The sequence below is a fragment of the Schistocerca cancellata genome, chromosome 7 (assembly GCF_023864275.1).
Source record: "Schistocerca cancellata isolate TAMUIC-IGC-003103 chromosome 7, iqSchCanc2.1, whole genome shotgun sequence".
Taxonomy (NCBI): Eukaryota; Metazoa; Arthropoda; class Insecta; order Orthoptera; family Acrididae; genus Schistocerca; species Schistocerca cancellata.
Genome location: NC_064632.1, coordinates 15,501,518 through 15,518,253, shown reverse-complemented (window position 1 = coordinate 15,518,253; position 16,736 = coordinate 15,501,518). Strand labels below are relative to the sequence as shown.

The following is a 16,736-nucleotide window of genomic DNA, read 5'->3' as shown; positions in this document are numbered from 1 at the left end:
ACAAACCGAAACCATTCTATTTAGTTGACAACTGCTTCTACTCAATAGAATTTTTAAATACGTGAAAGGTGCATGTGTGTGTGTTTGACTATAGTTAAGTGTAATCACTATGCATAAAAAAGAATTAGTGGTAGGAAAGACTAATGTAAAAGACTATCATAAAAATGGTCAGCAAGTTGTCATATTTATAGCTGCTAATGGGCATTATGAGTGTAAACTAACTTGTTCGACTTACAGTGAGAGACTGCATTTATAATCAAGCAAACAATAAATCATCAACTGTGAATAACTCCAGGGAATGCTGACTGATAACATCGAAACCCACCGATATCTCGACAAGTAACAGTTACTGTCATTTTAGGGCCTTATCCAGTTCGTGTCTTGAAAATGACAGGTTTACATGTGGAAATACTGGACTTCAGATGAATTTATCCAGCTGCATTCTCATGTGTTATTAGAGCACACAACATGTTGGGAGAAGCTTAACTTCTTCTTGGGAAATATGTTGAACATTATAGTCTGCATAAATCAAAGGATACAAAGTCCTAATCAAATAGGCTAGGAAGTTCTCATTATTACGTATGCAACTGATATTTTGAGAAACACATTTTTTAAACCATGAGTCTTTACAACTAAGAAATATTATTGCTTTGTTCCAAAGTCAACATTGTAATACCATTGTCAATTCTATTTGAGCCTGTTTCTGAACAATCTGATGCAAATTTACGATGACAGTTTCAAGGCTTATATCCATCATCACTTTCCTGTAAACTTCTTCTATCTGAAACTTTTCAGCATGCCACACAGACTGTGTCCACTCTACAGATGGGATGTTATCTATTGCCTCATGCGCAAACGATTCAGTGTATGTTATCTTGAATGTTTTCTTTTTTTTTTTCTCTCCAACACAGCCTTAACCCTTTGTCCAAATTAATTCCATGGGGATACACTGATGGTGATGCATGGGTTAACGCAAAACTGTGTGATCCCATACATGTGCAAGGAAGTCAAGTTTGTTCGTTCTGTCATGTGACTTGTATAAATTAATGAGCCGCACGAGATTGGCATGTGTCTGGTTTATAATGTGCTTAATATTTTTATTTTTAAGCCAGGGAAAAATATCCACTTTTCTGGTGTTTTCTCTGTAATAGTAAAATTATTACTGGCAAAGACTAACTTCGAAGTGAGGTATGACAAGAATTGTGAATCACATAACAAAACTGACAACATTCATTTCTGAATGGTAGTCACAGCTATTTTTCTTACACGTAGATACAAGTTTATTCTCAGAAACAAAACTGGAAGAAGAGTCAGCATGCAAATAATTATCTGAGGACCTATTCCTATGAGAACCTTAAAACGGCCAGTACCACCACTCATTTTCCAACAGATTATCCTGGAATGATTCTAATTGACCCATGTTTCATCAAGGTAATACATTGTTGAACTATCTCCTTCTCTTGTATCATGAATCTTTATATGGAATTTAGTTTGTGCTGCACCTATGTCACTTCTTTGAACTAAAAACTCTCTTCTTAACATATCTGGAACCAATGCCTCTTAAAATTCTTTACACTGACGAAGCGCGCACCAATGAAGCCAATTTTCTCCTGCATAACTGTGATGTCAGACATTCATCACGCACATGGAGCACTTTAAAACATTGTTATTAAAACCACCAATTTGTGTTACAGGTTCCTTGTGATTTCAATGCTTTCCAGGCGACCCTACAGGTCTGACACTTTCATTTACAATTCTCTTGCCAGCACCACATGCTTCTGGAGTTTATTCTTGTGTCTTCAAATGTCAACAGCAGGTGACCTGCTTTCAGATTCACATTTGAAAAAGTTATAAATGTGGTAAATAATTCCCCTCACCTGATTATGAAGCACTTTACATTTAATGCTATCACTTCACATTTAATGCTATCACGTGACTTTTTTTAATCACACTTAAACATTTACAGATACACATTCACAGTTATAGTGTTACAAGAAGAAAAAAGAAAACAAAAGAAAACTAAAAGCTGAATGAAGAATGTGGCTGTCAAGAAGTATGGCAACAGTGCAGCATGTAGGAGTGCGATTCTTTCTGTCTAGCTGCAACTCACTGCTAATGGCTCGGATAGAGAATGAATATTATAGGTGGCCAGTGGCTAGTGGAGGGGGATGCGCAGAATGGCTGAAAACTGGGCTGCCTTCCTACATGATGTGGACTTTAGTAAGCAGAAACCACTAACTTCTATTTGAAAATTGTTCTTCAACATATAGTGTTACATACACATTCTGTGTTGTTAAGACATTGGATAGTGTGTGTGTACTAAGGTAAATTTTCAGGGTGAATACAGTATTTGATTTTAAATGAACTGATAGGTTCTAAAGACACCTAAAAGCCTTTAATATCAAAAATCACTACCTGACATGAGGAGATAAAGTTGATACTTGATACATATGTAACACCACACACACACACACACACACACACACACACACACACACACACACACACACAAACACACACTGTTATGGAAAAGGACACATTAGAAGTCAGAAGAATCTCAAATGTGCCTATACCTGATCAGTTCTCATGCCACTACCGTCTATAGAAAATGAGAAGAATGCTGTATCTAACATATTTTTTATCTTTACAGTTATTATTTGTACATGCAACAATAAGTCAACTAAGGTAAATTTTCAGGGTGAATACAGTATTTGATTTTAAATGAACTGATAGGTTCTAAAGACACCTAAAAGCCTTTAATATCAAAAATCACTACTTGACATGAGGAGATAAAGTTGATACTTGATACATATGTAACACCACACACACACACACACACACACACACACACACACACAGGAACACCAGAAGTTGAGTTTATAAGGAAAGCAAGATTTATTTCTCTCTCTTCCTTTACTTTCTCAAAAGAACATGAATTACCAATTACTAGTATTTGAAATGATGATGGTGACATAATAATTCTTTTTGCAGGTTTCTTGAGCATAATGAACTACTAAACATAAAATTCCTTGTTATGTATTTTATTAAATAATTTCATAATAAAGATATACAAAAGATCTTTGGTAATGAAGTGCAGTGTACTATGAAAGATTTTGCAATTATAGAAATGTGCATGAAGATGTAGTGTGTTGATGAAAATTGTAGTTTCTTTACAGTACACAAGACAAATTGTAAATTCACATTACTAACATTTGATAGTAAATCATGCTGTAGAATTCTTAATAATTTTCAAGTTTTTTCTTTGATCACAGTGACAGAAAGATCACTGCAGTAAATACATTCTTTTTGCAATGGCTGATATCAAAATGCAAGAAGTTTCACCTGAAGATAAGGAGATAGCTCATGAAATATTTCTATGTATATAAACAACTGTAAGTATTACAAACAATAGATATTACAGACAATAAATCAGTGGCAGTCCCATCATGAAATAATAATTTGCTCTGCAGACAAAGCTACATCAGTGGCAACATAGATAAGAGCATGAAAACATGTTTGAAGGAAATGATTTCCTACTAGAGGGATAAAACACTGAATGATTACTGGAAACAATCTTTCAAAATGTGGCTACTGTAATATTTTGTCTTGTGAATATACAGGGTACATACAGTCCGGGAACACTTTCAATTATTTATTGCACAAGAACCAAACATTGTACAGATATCATACATAAGTCATTTTGAAGAGAAACCCTGACAGCTTTTTTTTTTTTTTTTTTTTTTTTTTTTTTTTACAAAAACAAGTGTGCTACAGCTGTTCAATGGATGTTTAGAACTATGTACAGTAAGAAACCACCACAAAGGAAGACCATTTACCACTGGCACAACAAATTCGTTACGATGGGTTGCTTGTTCCCAGCAAAGAGAAGCCGACATCCCAGTGTGAGTGAAAAGAATGTGGAGCGCGAACGAGAGCACTGTCGCTGGATATTCCTACTTGGACATGTTGCAGCAATGGCTGATGCCTCAAATACAGTCAGACTCTCCATTCATCTTTCAGTAGGATGTGGCTCCACCCCATTTTCATCGTGAAGTGTGTGGGGACCTGAACACGGAGCTGCCGCATCGATGGATTGGCCGTGCTACAGAAGGGGACAGCTGTTTCATGAAGTGGCCTCCCTGATGACCAGATTTCATTCCATGTGACTTTTTTCTGTGGGGACGCATTAAAGATCTGGTGTATGTACCGCCTCTACCACGTGATGTAGCAGAGCTCCGGGAGAGAACACGGGAAGTGACTGCCACAGTCGACGATGCCATGCTGGGACGGGTACGGCAAGAATTCGATTACTGTACTGACGTCTGCCGGGTCACTCATGGTTCGCATATCGAATGTTTGGAAAAAGAAAAACTTTCAGAGTTTCTCTTCAAAATGCAATATGTATGACATCTGTACAATGTTTAGTTCTTGTGCAACAAATAATTGGAAGTGTTCCCGGACTTTATGTACACCCTGTATATAATTTAGCATACTGAGCCTTGTAATTAACCAGAGTAAGATTTATTTTATTGATTTGTTCTTACTAAATAGAATGCATATTACTGACAAGGAACATAATGAACATGACTGGCAATTTTAAATGATCGTCTTGTCTTTTGGGTATTTTTAGTTGTGTTTCTCCATTACATGATGTTGACAGTGTTTATATGAGAACAGTTGTTATAATTTAGGGTAAATATTAAATTTGTTTATAAGTACAGAAATCTCCAAACCAGTGTCTCCAATGTAGATAAGAAGATTTTAGCTATTTCTAATTCAAAAATACATTGTCATATGAATCAGTAGTAGTATGCAGATGTGTGTGTGTGTGGTTTTTTCCCCATATCTGTTTCATGTGTTACAAATGTTTTTCAGCTTATTTATCATAGCTTATCTTAAAAAAATAAGTGAATGAATGATAATTTAAGCATCACTGGGTATAATGTATCACAGTCTTAATCTATCAATGCTATCAAGGTACAAGAAACTTTCTTCTGTACAGAAAACATAAAAACAAGAATTTATCTGAAAACACTTAATAATCAAATCACTTTACATTCATGATTCAATATAATATATTGATTTTGCACTGGTTGCTTTATCATTATCCTTCACTGTGAAAACAGTTAAATAATCTATAAAGAATGCTAATGACAGGAATGAAGAATATTAACAACTTATACACATAGGAACACAGAACATTGCAAAATTTTCAGGGAACAAATATATTTACAAAAAAAGGTTGAATATTTATTTACAATATAAAAGTCTGATCTGTCCTCTCTATTCCTGCATGTACAGTAATCCTGTACAGCCTTGTAAAATATTCAGTCAGAAACCAATTGTTCTTACGAAATATTTGCACTACAAATATTCAGTTTCCTCAAGTCCTGTATAAAACACTTTTGAGATATTTTGGGTTGTTCGATTTATAAAGTATTAAATTGTCAAGACATTTTTGAAGTTCCCAAACATCTCTCAAGTCTTCTTCAGATTCTTCTTCAAAGCTGAGGTAGGAAGTCCTGGGGAGGAAAAAAAAAATAGATATCATAAAGTGACAGTAAAAAAGAGACCTGAAAATCTTAATTAGATACATTTGTGTATTCAATGAAAATAAACTAATGAGCCAAGACATAATGATCACTGCCCTCCATGTGAGAGCATAGCAGAGACAAATGGGCAAAGTTCGTAACAATGGTACTAGCTGCAAATGGGGAAATCCAATACGACATAAGTGACTTTGAAAGAAGGCAGATTGTTATAGCCTGGCACGTGGAAACAAACATGTCCGAACTGGTGAAGCTGGTAGACTGTTCATGTGCACTATCATGAGCATCTATGGAAAGAGGTTGAAGGATGGTGAAACCAAAATTAGGTGCAAGGTGTTGGATTTCCATGGCTGATGGCAGAATGTGGAGGTTGCAGGCTTGTCCACTCTGTAAAGAAGCCAATCTGATGAAAGAGAGATAGTGCTGGTATGGGCACAAGTGTTTCAGAGAACACTGTTAAGTACACATTATCAAACATAGGTCTCTGCAACAGATGAATCATGTGTGTTCTCATCTGGACTCAACAAAATCAGTTATGATTGCAGTGGGCAGAGGTCATCAAGACTGGAACATGAATCAGTGAGATTGTGTTGCCTGGTCACTATGTTACACCTAGTCAATGCTCTTGTATGGACATCCTCAGGTGAATGGCTGCTTGAAATGTGCACCATGTCACGAATGCAGACCAGTGGGGACAGTATTATGCAAATAGCATACATTCACCTGAACAACTCTGGGATCTAAGGCAGTATTTGAAAGCACTATACGTCCACCTGCATCCCTTCATGCTTGATGCCTGTTCCATCACCACTGGTACTGCTCAGCAGGATAACTGTAAGGAGTGTGATAGTGAGCTTATATTGATGTCCCAGTCAACAAATTTGCCTGATATAAACCAGGTGAAACCCATCTCTGATACCACTGAGCACCAGCTTTACACCCACAGACCAACATGTATTTGTTTTATGTAGTTGTTCCACTTTAAACATCTCTGCATCCATATTCCTAAATATTTTAGGGCTGTGACTGTTCCTTGTGACTGTTCTGAAATCATATAATCATACAATAATGGGTCTTTCTGCATATTTATGCACAATATATTATATCTGTTTTTGCTGAGGGCCAAGTGGCAATCACTGCATGAAGTTTGCATTTTATGTGAATTGCCTGATGTATGGTGCAACAAATCTCTAGAAGCCTACCAATGACTTGATGAGCCCATGCTACATGGGACTGCTGCTGTATTACATTTCAACAGCATTTTAATAGAACAGTAAACCAGACCAAGATACAGAATGCCTCTCTCGCAGTGTCTTCCACTGGAGTAGGCTGTCCATCTCCAAAGTGTTTCCAAAATTACTAAATGAATTTGTAATGAAACTTGCAGCTCTTTTCAGTTTCCTGTATCAATCCTCTCTTGTAAAGATCCGAGACCGATGAGCAACATTCAAGTATTTGTCAAATGAGAGTTTTGCAAGCTACCTCCTTTATGGGTGGACTATACTTCCTGAGGATTCTTCCACTGAATCTCAGTCTGGCATCTACCTTCCATGTCATTATTTTTATGTAGTCATTCCAGTCTGAACTTCTCTTACGCATATTCCTAGATATTTTATGGATGTGACTGATCCTAGTGACCGTTCTGCAGTCATATAATAATGGGTCTTTATTACATCTGTTTATGCTGAGGGCCAACTGGCACTCCCTGCTCGGAGTGTTGCTCCTTGGTCTTCCTGCATTTCAGTACAATTTTCTAGTAGTGCGAATTCCTATCCCTATTCAATAGCATCATTCACAAAAAGTTTCATGGTAGTTCCAACATTATCCAGTAGGTAATTTATATATGTTGTGAAAAGTAATGGTCCCATAACACTTCCTTGAAGTACACGCAAAATTACTTTTTTGTCTGGAGATTTTTCTCCATTAAGAATAACAAGCTGTGTTCAGTATGCTAGAAACCCTTCAATCCAACCACACAGCTGGTCTGATATTCTGTATGTTCCTGTTTTGTTTATTGGGCACCAATGTGGAACTGTATCGAACATCTTCCAGAAATCAAGGAACACAGCAAAAACCTGGGCACCAGTACCTATTGCTTTCTGGGCCTCGAGGATGTACATATTGAACAGGGTTTCACACGACTGTTGATTTTGGAACCCACATTTATTCCCATAGAGGAGATTTTTAGTCTACTGGAACTTAATAATTTGTGAGAATTAAATAGCTTCAGTTTTCTTTCATCTGTTGAGCTGTTTTCATTGTTTTTTCTATCCCATGCTCACATATTTTATTATCTGTCATTTTGATACTCATGTGATGATTTAATTCCCCACTGAAACAGGTTTGATAGAAGGTGTTTAGTATTTCATGCTTCTCTCTTTCATTCCCCATTTTAGTGCCTTTATGGACACACAGTGTCTGGACAGTGCCTTTAGTCTGTTTAGTCAGTTAACACGAGAGAAAAAATTCTTAGGATTTTCTGTGACGTTGGTAGATGGACTTTTACTGTTTAATTAGTTGAATGTTTCACACATGGCTCTCCTTATACTAATTGTGGTTTTGTTTAGTTTTTGTTTGTCTATGATGCTTTGGCTACTTATAAATTAGCAGTGAAGCTCTCTTTCCTTTCATAGTGGCTTTTTACCATGGATGTTGCATCATGGCAGGTATTTTCCAGCCCTCGTAACTTTGCTTGGCACATACCTGTCTAAGGTCTAATGTAAAATACTCTTGAACTTCATCCATTGGTCCTCAATATTTTCACATTCTGAAGATGGATTTTTCATGTTGACTGCTCAGGTAATCTGAAAGCTGTTTTTTGTCACTCTTGCTAAGTAGAAGCATTCAATAATGCACTGATTACCTTATGATCACTGATTCCCTGTTCCATGCTAACTGAGATGAAATTTTAGGCCTGTTGGTAACCAGGAGTTCTACTTGTAGTATGTTGCCTCCATCACCAGCATTAAACCTATTTTTCAGTCTGAATTTAGGATTTCACTGCTATTAATATCTGGCTTCAACCAGCTTTCTACACCTAGTTCTGTGTGGGCACTGTTATCATTTATAAGTGAGATTAGTTCTGGGACCTCTCCATGGATGCTCCTGCAGTTAACTAATACTGTATTAACGTTTTCTTTCTCCAATATGTCATGACGAATCTCTTTAATAACCCTCCTCCACCCTGCCTTCCCCCATCAGTATGATCTCCACAACTGCCCCTGCTTATGGCAATCTAGGGGTTCAACAATGATCAGTGATGGAAGCTGATGGAAGTGGACCTATTGCCACCCCCTAAGCCACATCTTGCATCCCTCATATTCACCTGAGAGACTCCTCATAAATCAAACTTAGTAGCAGTGATCAATCTGCAGAGAAATGAGAAATCTCAAGAGGTGCAGCCACCTCTATGCCACACCCTCCATTTGGTACTCACTCCCCCATTGGCAGACTGAAGTACCACAATGGGGGCATATGATGGGCTAGTGCTAATGTCTATGCCTCTGGTAATGGAATTGGCTGACAGCAGAGTAAAGATTCTACAGGAACATTTAGTGGGGATGTCAGCATCTTTCTTTCCCTTACTCAGTCGGCCAGGCACAAGCCATGCCACTTTTGCCCCTAAATGCTGGTTAAATGGGGCAAAGTTTCTTGTGTCTTACAGATTAGGGTTTCCTGCTAAGCTGCAGTATCAATATGAAGTATGAGATTTGCAGTTATCAAGTATTAAGAGTTACTCACAGCTCTGCAGATGGTGAAAACCAGGGGTACGAAAGGTGTGCTCTCTGGAATTAGTTCTGAACTTAAATGTCTGTGCACAGTCACAAACAGCCCCTTACTTGTTATCTTTTGCAGTATTCAGACCAGGTCATTTGAGAGAGTATTTGACTATTGCCTGTAGCACAGATTCTCTCTTTAAGCATTTACTCTGGAGTGATTTTATACATTTATGATGTCCATGTCGCGTTTTAGACTCTGCTTCTAGCCAGTCATTCACTACATCAACTTAGTTATTACTGACTACTCAGAACTGCCATTTGTTTAATGGTCATCATGTGATGACTGATATTAAGCTCTCACTACATACACCAAATAGGATAGTAAACCATCTGCAATGAAATCGTTTGCTTTTCATAAATGCCCACTTTATACATACATATAATAAAACGGGACTTAATTCCTTCTCTTAACTATCACAATATTGTAACTCTGAAAAAAGGAAATGTTCTACACATTTTGTTCCCCAGATGATTTTTGCTTTATGCTGATTTCAGCTGCTCATTCTCTTCATTTCACTTTCTTTCTGTTCTACTTTTCTTCATGACAAATGCTATTTGGAAAGGATAACAATCCTAAATGGAGGAACAATGTTGAAGGTGTGAATAATTTATGTAATTGGTGCACAGACAGGAACAGGCCTATATCTTAGCATTGGTCATAGAAAATATTATCCGTCAAGTTTTGAATGGTACAGAAGAGGTGCATAACAAGCCCCTGATAAGAAATTTTACATGCACTTATCTCTTACAAAGTATGCTACAGAAACTTCATATATGATAATGAAGTAACTGCTCCAGTACCACAGTTAGTTCAATAACATGGCTGATTTCAGCTAAGATACAATCTTCCTCAGGTGTTCATTCTGACAAATTGTATGTTTAACTATGAGCCCAAGTAATATGCTTCACAAGAACTGTGTATGTATGAATGTGAAACATAGCATTGTAATCACTACTGAATTTCAATCCTATAATCTTCTGTCAAATACACATTGTATAGGCTGAATCATGTGCTCATGCATACACTATAGTATGTTGGAGTAAGTAACTGAAGATAATGATGTACAAATTGTAAGTAACTGAAGATAATGATGTACAAATTGAAAAACCAATTGTATTAAAAACAAACTATGCAAAGCAGCTATTACTTCATTACATAGCTGCATAACATCCTCTAGGACAGGCAAAGCATGGACAAAACCAATTTATATTGGAAGCACTTTTGGATCTTTTCAAAACTCTACTTACAAACTGTCTGACATAGCATATGTAATTGCTGTGAGATGAGTATCCTACATAAATCATCCCTTAGAGATTATGTAAGATGTAACAAAGTCCTCCAGAGTTTTAAGTAATAGGGAGTATTGTGAATAATAGCACGTCTTTCACAGTCTCAATTGGCACTCATGGATGAATGGTAATATAGGACCAGGCAACGGACTTCTTTCAGTAAGAAGGGTTAAATTAGGAGGCAAAGTAATACAAACATAACTTGTAAAACTAGTCAACGAATACTTGTGGGTAAAGACAATTTCACAAAACTGCAACAGTGCCGTAACTGTTCAATTCAAAATAAAGGAAACAGGAAAAAATTTAATAAACTACACAAGAGTTCCTTTCCACAATGAGAATAGTAGTCATTGAAATTATCGCCATCCACACAGACGAAGACAGTGGTTCTTAACCAAGTAAAGGAACAAGTTAGCTTTAGTGTTGAATATATTTGCAAGTGATGAATGGAATTATAGAATTTAGTGATGAGTATGAATTACCATTTCACACCAGTTTTGAAGGTTTTGACAAAGTTTTTGAACGAATTTTGACTAAGTCTAGGCTAACTTTCTTTGAGAAACAAGGCACTCATTTCATGTTCAAATGAAGATGACAAACAAACACAGTTAATGTAACATTTTAATGTAGCCACTGAATCTCCAAAATACATTTAACTCAAGCAGGAAAATAAAACATTGAAATATTGTGTCTCAAGATTTTGTGTTATTAGTCAAAATATCCCTAACCTAAAAGCTACAACCAGCAATACTCCTTGGCAAAATGAGAAATTGTGTATTAAAAATGGGGAAGGCTGGATCAAGGTAGTGTTGAAAGATGATTATGAAGACAACCTGGCTACAATTGCATGTAATTTCTTATACTGTTCTTGTCATGAACCATGGGCCTTGCCATTGATGGGGATGGCCTGCATGCCTCAGTGATACAGATACATGTACTATAGGTGCAACCATGATGAAGGGCTACCTGTTGAGAAGCCAGACAACTGTATGGTTCCTGAAGAGGAGCAACAGCCTTTTCAGTAGTTGCAGTGTTAACAGTCTGGATGATTGACTGAGCTGGCCTTGTATCATCAACCGAAACAGGCTTGCTCTGCTGATGGTGCATATGGCTTAAAGCAAGGCACACCACAGCTGTAATTTTTCCCAAGGGCCTGCAGGTCTGTTGCATGGTTGAATGATGACAGCTTCCTCTTGTGTAAAACATCCTGGTGTTAAATCGTAAGCCATTTGAATTTCTGGGTGGGAGCTACTCAGGAGCATTTCATCATCAGGAGAAACAAAACTGGTGCTCTACAGATTGGAGTATGGAATGTTAGATCCCTTACTTGAGCAGGTAGGTTAGAAAATTTAGAAAGGGGAATGGATAGGTTGTAGCTAGATATAGTGGGAATTATAGAAGTTTGGTGGCAGGAGGAACAGGACTTCTGGTCAGGAGAATACAGGGTTATAAATACAAAATCAACTATGGGTAATGCAGGAGTGGGTTTAATAATGAATAAGTAAAATGCTATGGACAGCATAATGAGTACATCATTGTAGCCAAGACAGACACAAACCCACACCTATCACGGTAATACAAGTTTATATGCCAACAAGCTCCATAGATGATGAAGAGACTGAAGAACTGTGTGATTATATAAAACAAATTATCCAGATAGTTACAGGAGACAAAAAATTTAATTGTGATGGGGGACTGAAATTCGATAGCTGGAAGAGGAAGAGAAGGAAACACAGTAGGTGCATATGGACTGAGGGAAGGAAGTGAAAGTGGAAGCTGCTTGGTAGAACTTTGCACAGAAAACAATTTAATCATCACTAATATGTGGTTTAAGAATAATAAAAGAAGGCTGTATATGCGGAAGGGGCCTGGAGGCACCAGAAGGCTTCAGACTGATTATATAATGGTAAGGCAGGGATTTTAGAACCAGATTGTAAATTGTAAGGTATTTCCAGGGTCAGATGTGGAATCTCTAAGCTGTAGTTTAAAACTTAAGAAATTTCAAAAAGGTAGGAAATTCAGGAGATGGGACTTGGGTAAGTTGAAAGAACAAGAGGTTGTTGAGAGTTTCAGAGGGAGCAATAGGCAGCAGCTGACTAGAATGGGAAAGGAATATGGTAGAAGACAAATGGATAACTTTAAGAGATGAAATACTGAAGACAGCAGAGGATAAAATGGGTAAAAAGGCCTAGTAGAAATCCTAGGATAACATGGAAAATATTGTATTTAACTGAAAAAAGAAGAAAATATAAAAATTCAGCAAATGAAGCAGGTGAAAGGGAATACAAACACATAAAAAATATTTTTTTGAAAGATGACTATTAACAGCCATGAAGTAATGTATAAAATACATGTTTGACCATCAGCTGCTCTGTTATTTAAAACCCAAGTATCAACTGGTTTCAGTCACAGACCATCTTCACAAATTAGGGTTCAAAGAGGTTATCCCCAACATCACAACTGTTATTACTTACATAATTGTCACACCTCATGTGCAGAGCAAGTCATGAATACCATTGTACCACACAGGACTTACAGGCAAACATACTGTTTGGTATCCAGATCCTTCCCTCCACCACAAGCATTTGTGAATTAGAAAGTTGGGAGTTTTCCTTGCAACACATCCTTTGCTCTCGTAACCAGTCTGGCATTAATATCTGTTAACCCACCGTCACCACACTCTCCACCCAAGAGTTTCCACTTATTCTGTCATATCACTGCCCCCCCCCCCCCCTACCTGTTTACGTCACCACATCACCAGCATTATGTGACACTCTCCACTGGTGTTGGCACCTGTGCATCACATACCTAGCCCATTAGCCCATACACCTCCCACACCTTTCCACTGCATTCCTACCCAATATACTGGCTGCCTCTCTCAGGGCCACTACCTACCCGTCCCCAAACCACCTTCCTGCCTCCTGTCTCCCCCCCCCCCCCCCCCCCCATGGAACAAAGCCTAAAGAAAAATCAAGACATGTTCATAAGATTTGTCAACCCAGAAAAAGCATTCGACTACTAGTATCAAAAATCAAGACTTAATTTGAGGAAAAATTTCTGAAAACCACAGTGTACCTGCATATTCCTTTCCCCTTCTCTGCTTCTTTCCTCCCCCCCTTCCCCCTCCTGATGCTGCACCATTCCTACACACACTCACTGGCAGGGCTACTGCATCTTACCCTACCTCCACTCTGCTATCACTCTCCCTCCACACTCCACACCTCTTGTACCCCCTCCCCTCATAACCACCCCCTCCCCCAGGCTCCACCCTCGAACATACCTCAGCCAACCTCACTGCTCAGAGCAGTAGGGCTTTAGCAGCTGGAGAAGACAGTGGCCACGTGTGTGTGTGTGTGTGTGTGTGTGTGTGTGTGTGTGTGTGTGTGGGTGGGTGTCAATTGTGCATGTCTTTTTCCCTGTCTGTCTAACAGCTTAGCCTACTCACAAAAATACTTTTAAAGATACCTGTCTGCCGCTCATCACCTCCTCTGTATGTCAAGTAGCATTCTATCCTATATAATATTGTTATTCCTTGATCATGGATTTTCGTTGTTTGATTTTGTCTAGTTTATTCTCTTCCATCGTACAAACCAGTTCAGTTTCCCTTTCTTCCTTTTCTTTATTGCATTACATTATTCCGTGTTCATCCTTATGTTCCTCTACTTCCTTATGTTTATTTCTCACCTGCCAAACCAAACATGATTTCCTCTCACTTAACAAGCACTCAGTGATTCAGTAACTTCTGAGTCAGCCTGTAGCAATGGTCTCAACCACTTTCAGAACATGGCAACATGCCCACTTTGACCATACGTGCAGCTATGTGTTTGCCACTTCTCACATATATTCATCCAATTTGCACTTAGCAGACACACATAAAACCTACCAACCACCAACATACCTCTATCTTGACAGCTGCTACCCATTTCCCACCAAAAAATTCCTTCCATACAGCCTTGCCACTTGTGATCATTGCATATAGAGTGACAAGAAGTTACTTTTCAGATATGATGAAGCTCCCACTGAGGCCTTAAAAGACTGAAATTAGCCTCCCAATCTTGTTCAGAAACAGCTCTCTCACACCTGGTCTCCCAACATGCCCACTGACTTACCTGAACCAAGTCTCTCCTCATGATTCAGTAACATCCAGGATTAGAACAACTGAATAACACTCTCCGCCAGGGTTCTGGCTACCTCTCTTTGTCTACTGAAATGAGAAATATTCTCCCCACTATGCTCCTCATCCCTCCAACAATGGTACTCCATTGTCCGCATGATCTATGCAGTATCCTTGTCCATCCCCATTCCACCCCTGCTTCCAAACCGTTGCACCCTGGTTCACACCCTGCTTGATAGCCCAGGCCATCTGGATTCTTACCATCAACATCACTTTTTTCTGAAATGAACAGGTGGAAACCTTCCATAACCCCCCCCCCCCCCCCCAACCAACCTGAGCTTAGCCTTTGATAGTTTCTGTCCCCCGTATCTATCTGTTTCCTTCTTTACACACACTTTCTGTGCTCCCCAGCACACCTGCATAGCTCTTCTCCGTCATCTGCTTCTCTCTTCTCCCACCACCGCCATCACAGCCTCTTGATGCTTCATGTATTAGCCCACCAGCTTCACCCCATAATGTCCCTGCACACAGGTAGCATTACTGCAACTTCTCACCAACTCTATCCTGTTATCACTCCTACCCATCACACACCTACAACCACTACCTACCTCAGCTGAGATCACTGCTCACCACAGCTGGGTCTTAGCACTCAGAGACAACAGTCATGTGTGTGTGAATTGTTTGTGTACGTGTTTCTCTATATATCAAGAAGGACTCTCTACTATGCTTAGTCCATTTTTAAATGTGTCTGTCACTCAGTGCCTTCTCTATGTTATGAGTATCAGTCTAACATTTCTGATATTGTTGTTAAAGGTGTACTAATATACAGGGTGAATCACGTAAGACATAACACACTTTTTATTTCATGAACAATTACAGATATCGTAACGAGGTTTTCAACAAATGAAAGTATGGTAAGGCGTATGTACTTTGGTATGTGATAAAAGAGTCTGAACTCTTATATCGAACGAGATACTGACAAAGGTTTTTTATTTTATTTTTTATGGAACTGTATACTTTTCATAACTGCTGTCAGTAGCTCTTGGAAAGACAATTACAGTTGTATAGCACTTGTTAATATTGACACTGAAACCTTTCGCAAAAGAATTCAGGAAATGTATTAAAATTGGAAAGTAATGCAGCCAGAGTCAGTTATTGCAGTGTAATCACCATTAGCAAAGCTCTAATGCCAGGCTCTATTGTTATATGCAGCAAGACAGATCTACACTACTCAGATAAAACCTCATTTCCTATATGACATAAATACAGGGTCAGCTATGATTTTTGTTTATGGAACTATATCTTATGCTAGCTTCTGGGGGATCATATGGGTCTCAGAAAAACCATTTTAAGTATTTGTGCAGTTCCGTGTTTTAGTGGAAACAACTATGGTTATGTGAAGCAGTTGTCCATTTAAACCCTCCCCATTGCTGTTTACTCATCAAAGCTGAAATGGAAATGTTGGCCATTCACACTTCATAAAGACAAACAGCCCTATTTATGGTAAAAGAAGAATGCTTCTTAAAGGCAAAACACCTGCTGACAGGCAAATGTCTTTTCAAGCACTTTCAGATGCCATTAATTATGTATATTATTCCATTTAAAAAATAATTATGCTTTTATCAATATTTAGATCAATACATGAGTTAAGACTCTTTATCACTTTCCAAAGTATGTGCCTCTTTACTTACTATTGTTTCCCCAGAAACCTCATTTGAATATCTGCAACCATTTAAAAAATAAAAGGGGTGTTATGCCTTACGTGATTCACCCTGTTTATTGCCCACTCCAAGAAACACAAAGTTTTGAAGAATGAATATGTAGTAAAAATTTCATACTCTTTGAGGCTGCTGAGGAGTTGATGGAAGTGATCAGGCAGTATATATCTTCGTAATGGAGCAATATGCCTTAGTGTCTGCCCATCTTCTGAGAAACCACTGAACCTGTAGACAGAAACAAGAAGTCATACAAGTTAAAATGAGCCTCAGTTTGCTTATTCCATAT

The 16,736-nt window shown here is 38.2% G+C and overlaps 1 protein-coding gene across 3 annotated transcripts in view; it reads right to left on the bottom strand.

Annotated features, from left to right (window-relative positions):
• Positions 1-2,876: 2,876 nt before the first annotated feature.
• Positions 2,877-16,736, bottom strand: part of LOC126092538 (uncharacterized) — a 175,816-nt gene continuing 161,956 nt past the window's right edge. For all 3 annotated transcript variants that reach the window (XM_049908191.1, XM_049908188.1, XM_049908190.1), the window contains exons 13-14: positions 16,571-16,675; positions 2,877-5,522 (exon numbers count right to left, since the gene is read on the bottom strand). In XM_049908191.1, coding sequence (XP_049764148.1) covers positions 5,384-5,522; positions 16,571-16,675 — 244 coding nt within the window. In that variant the 3' untranslated portion in view covers positions 2,877-5,383. The remainder of the gene's footprint in view (positions 5,523-16,570; positions 16,676-16,736) is intronic.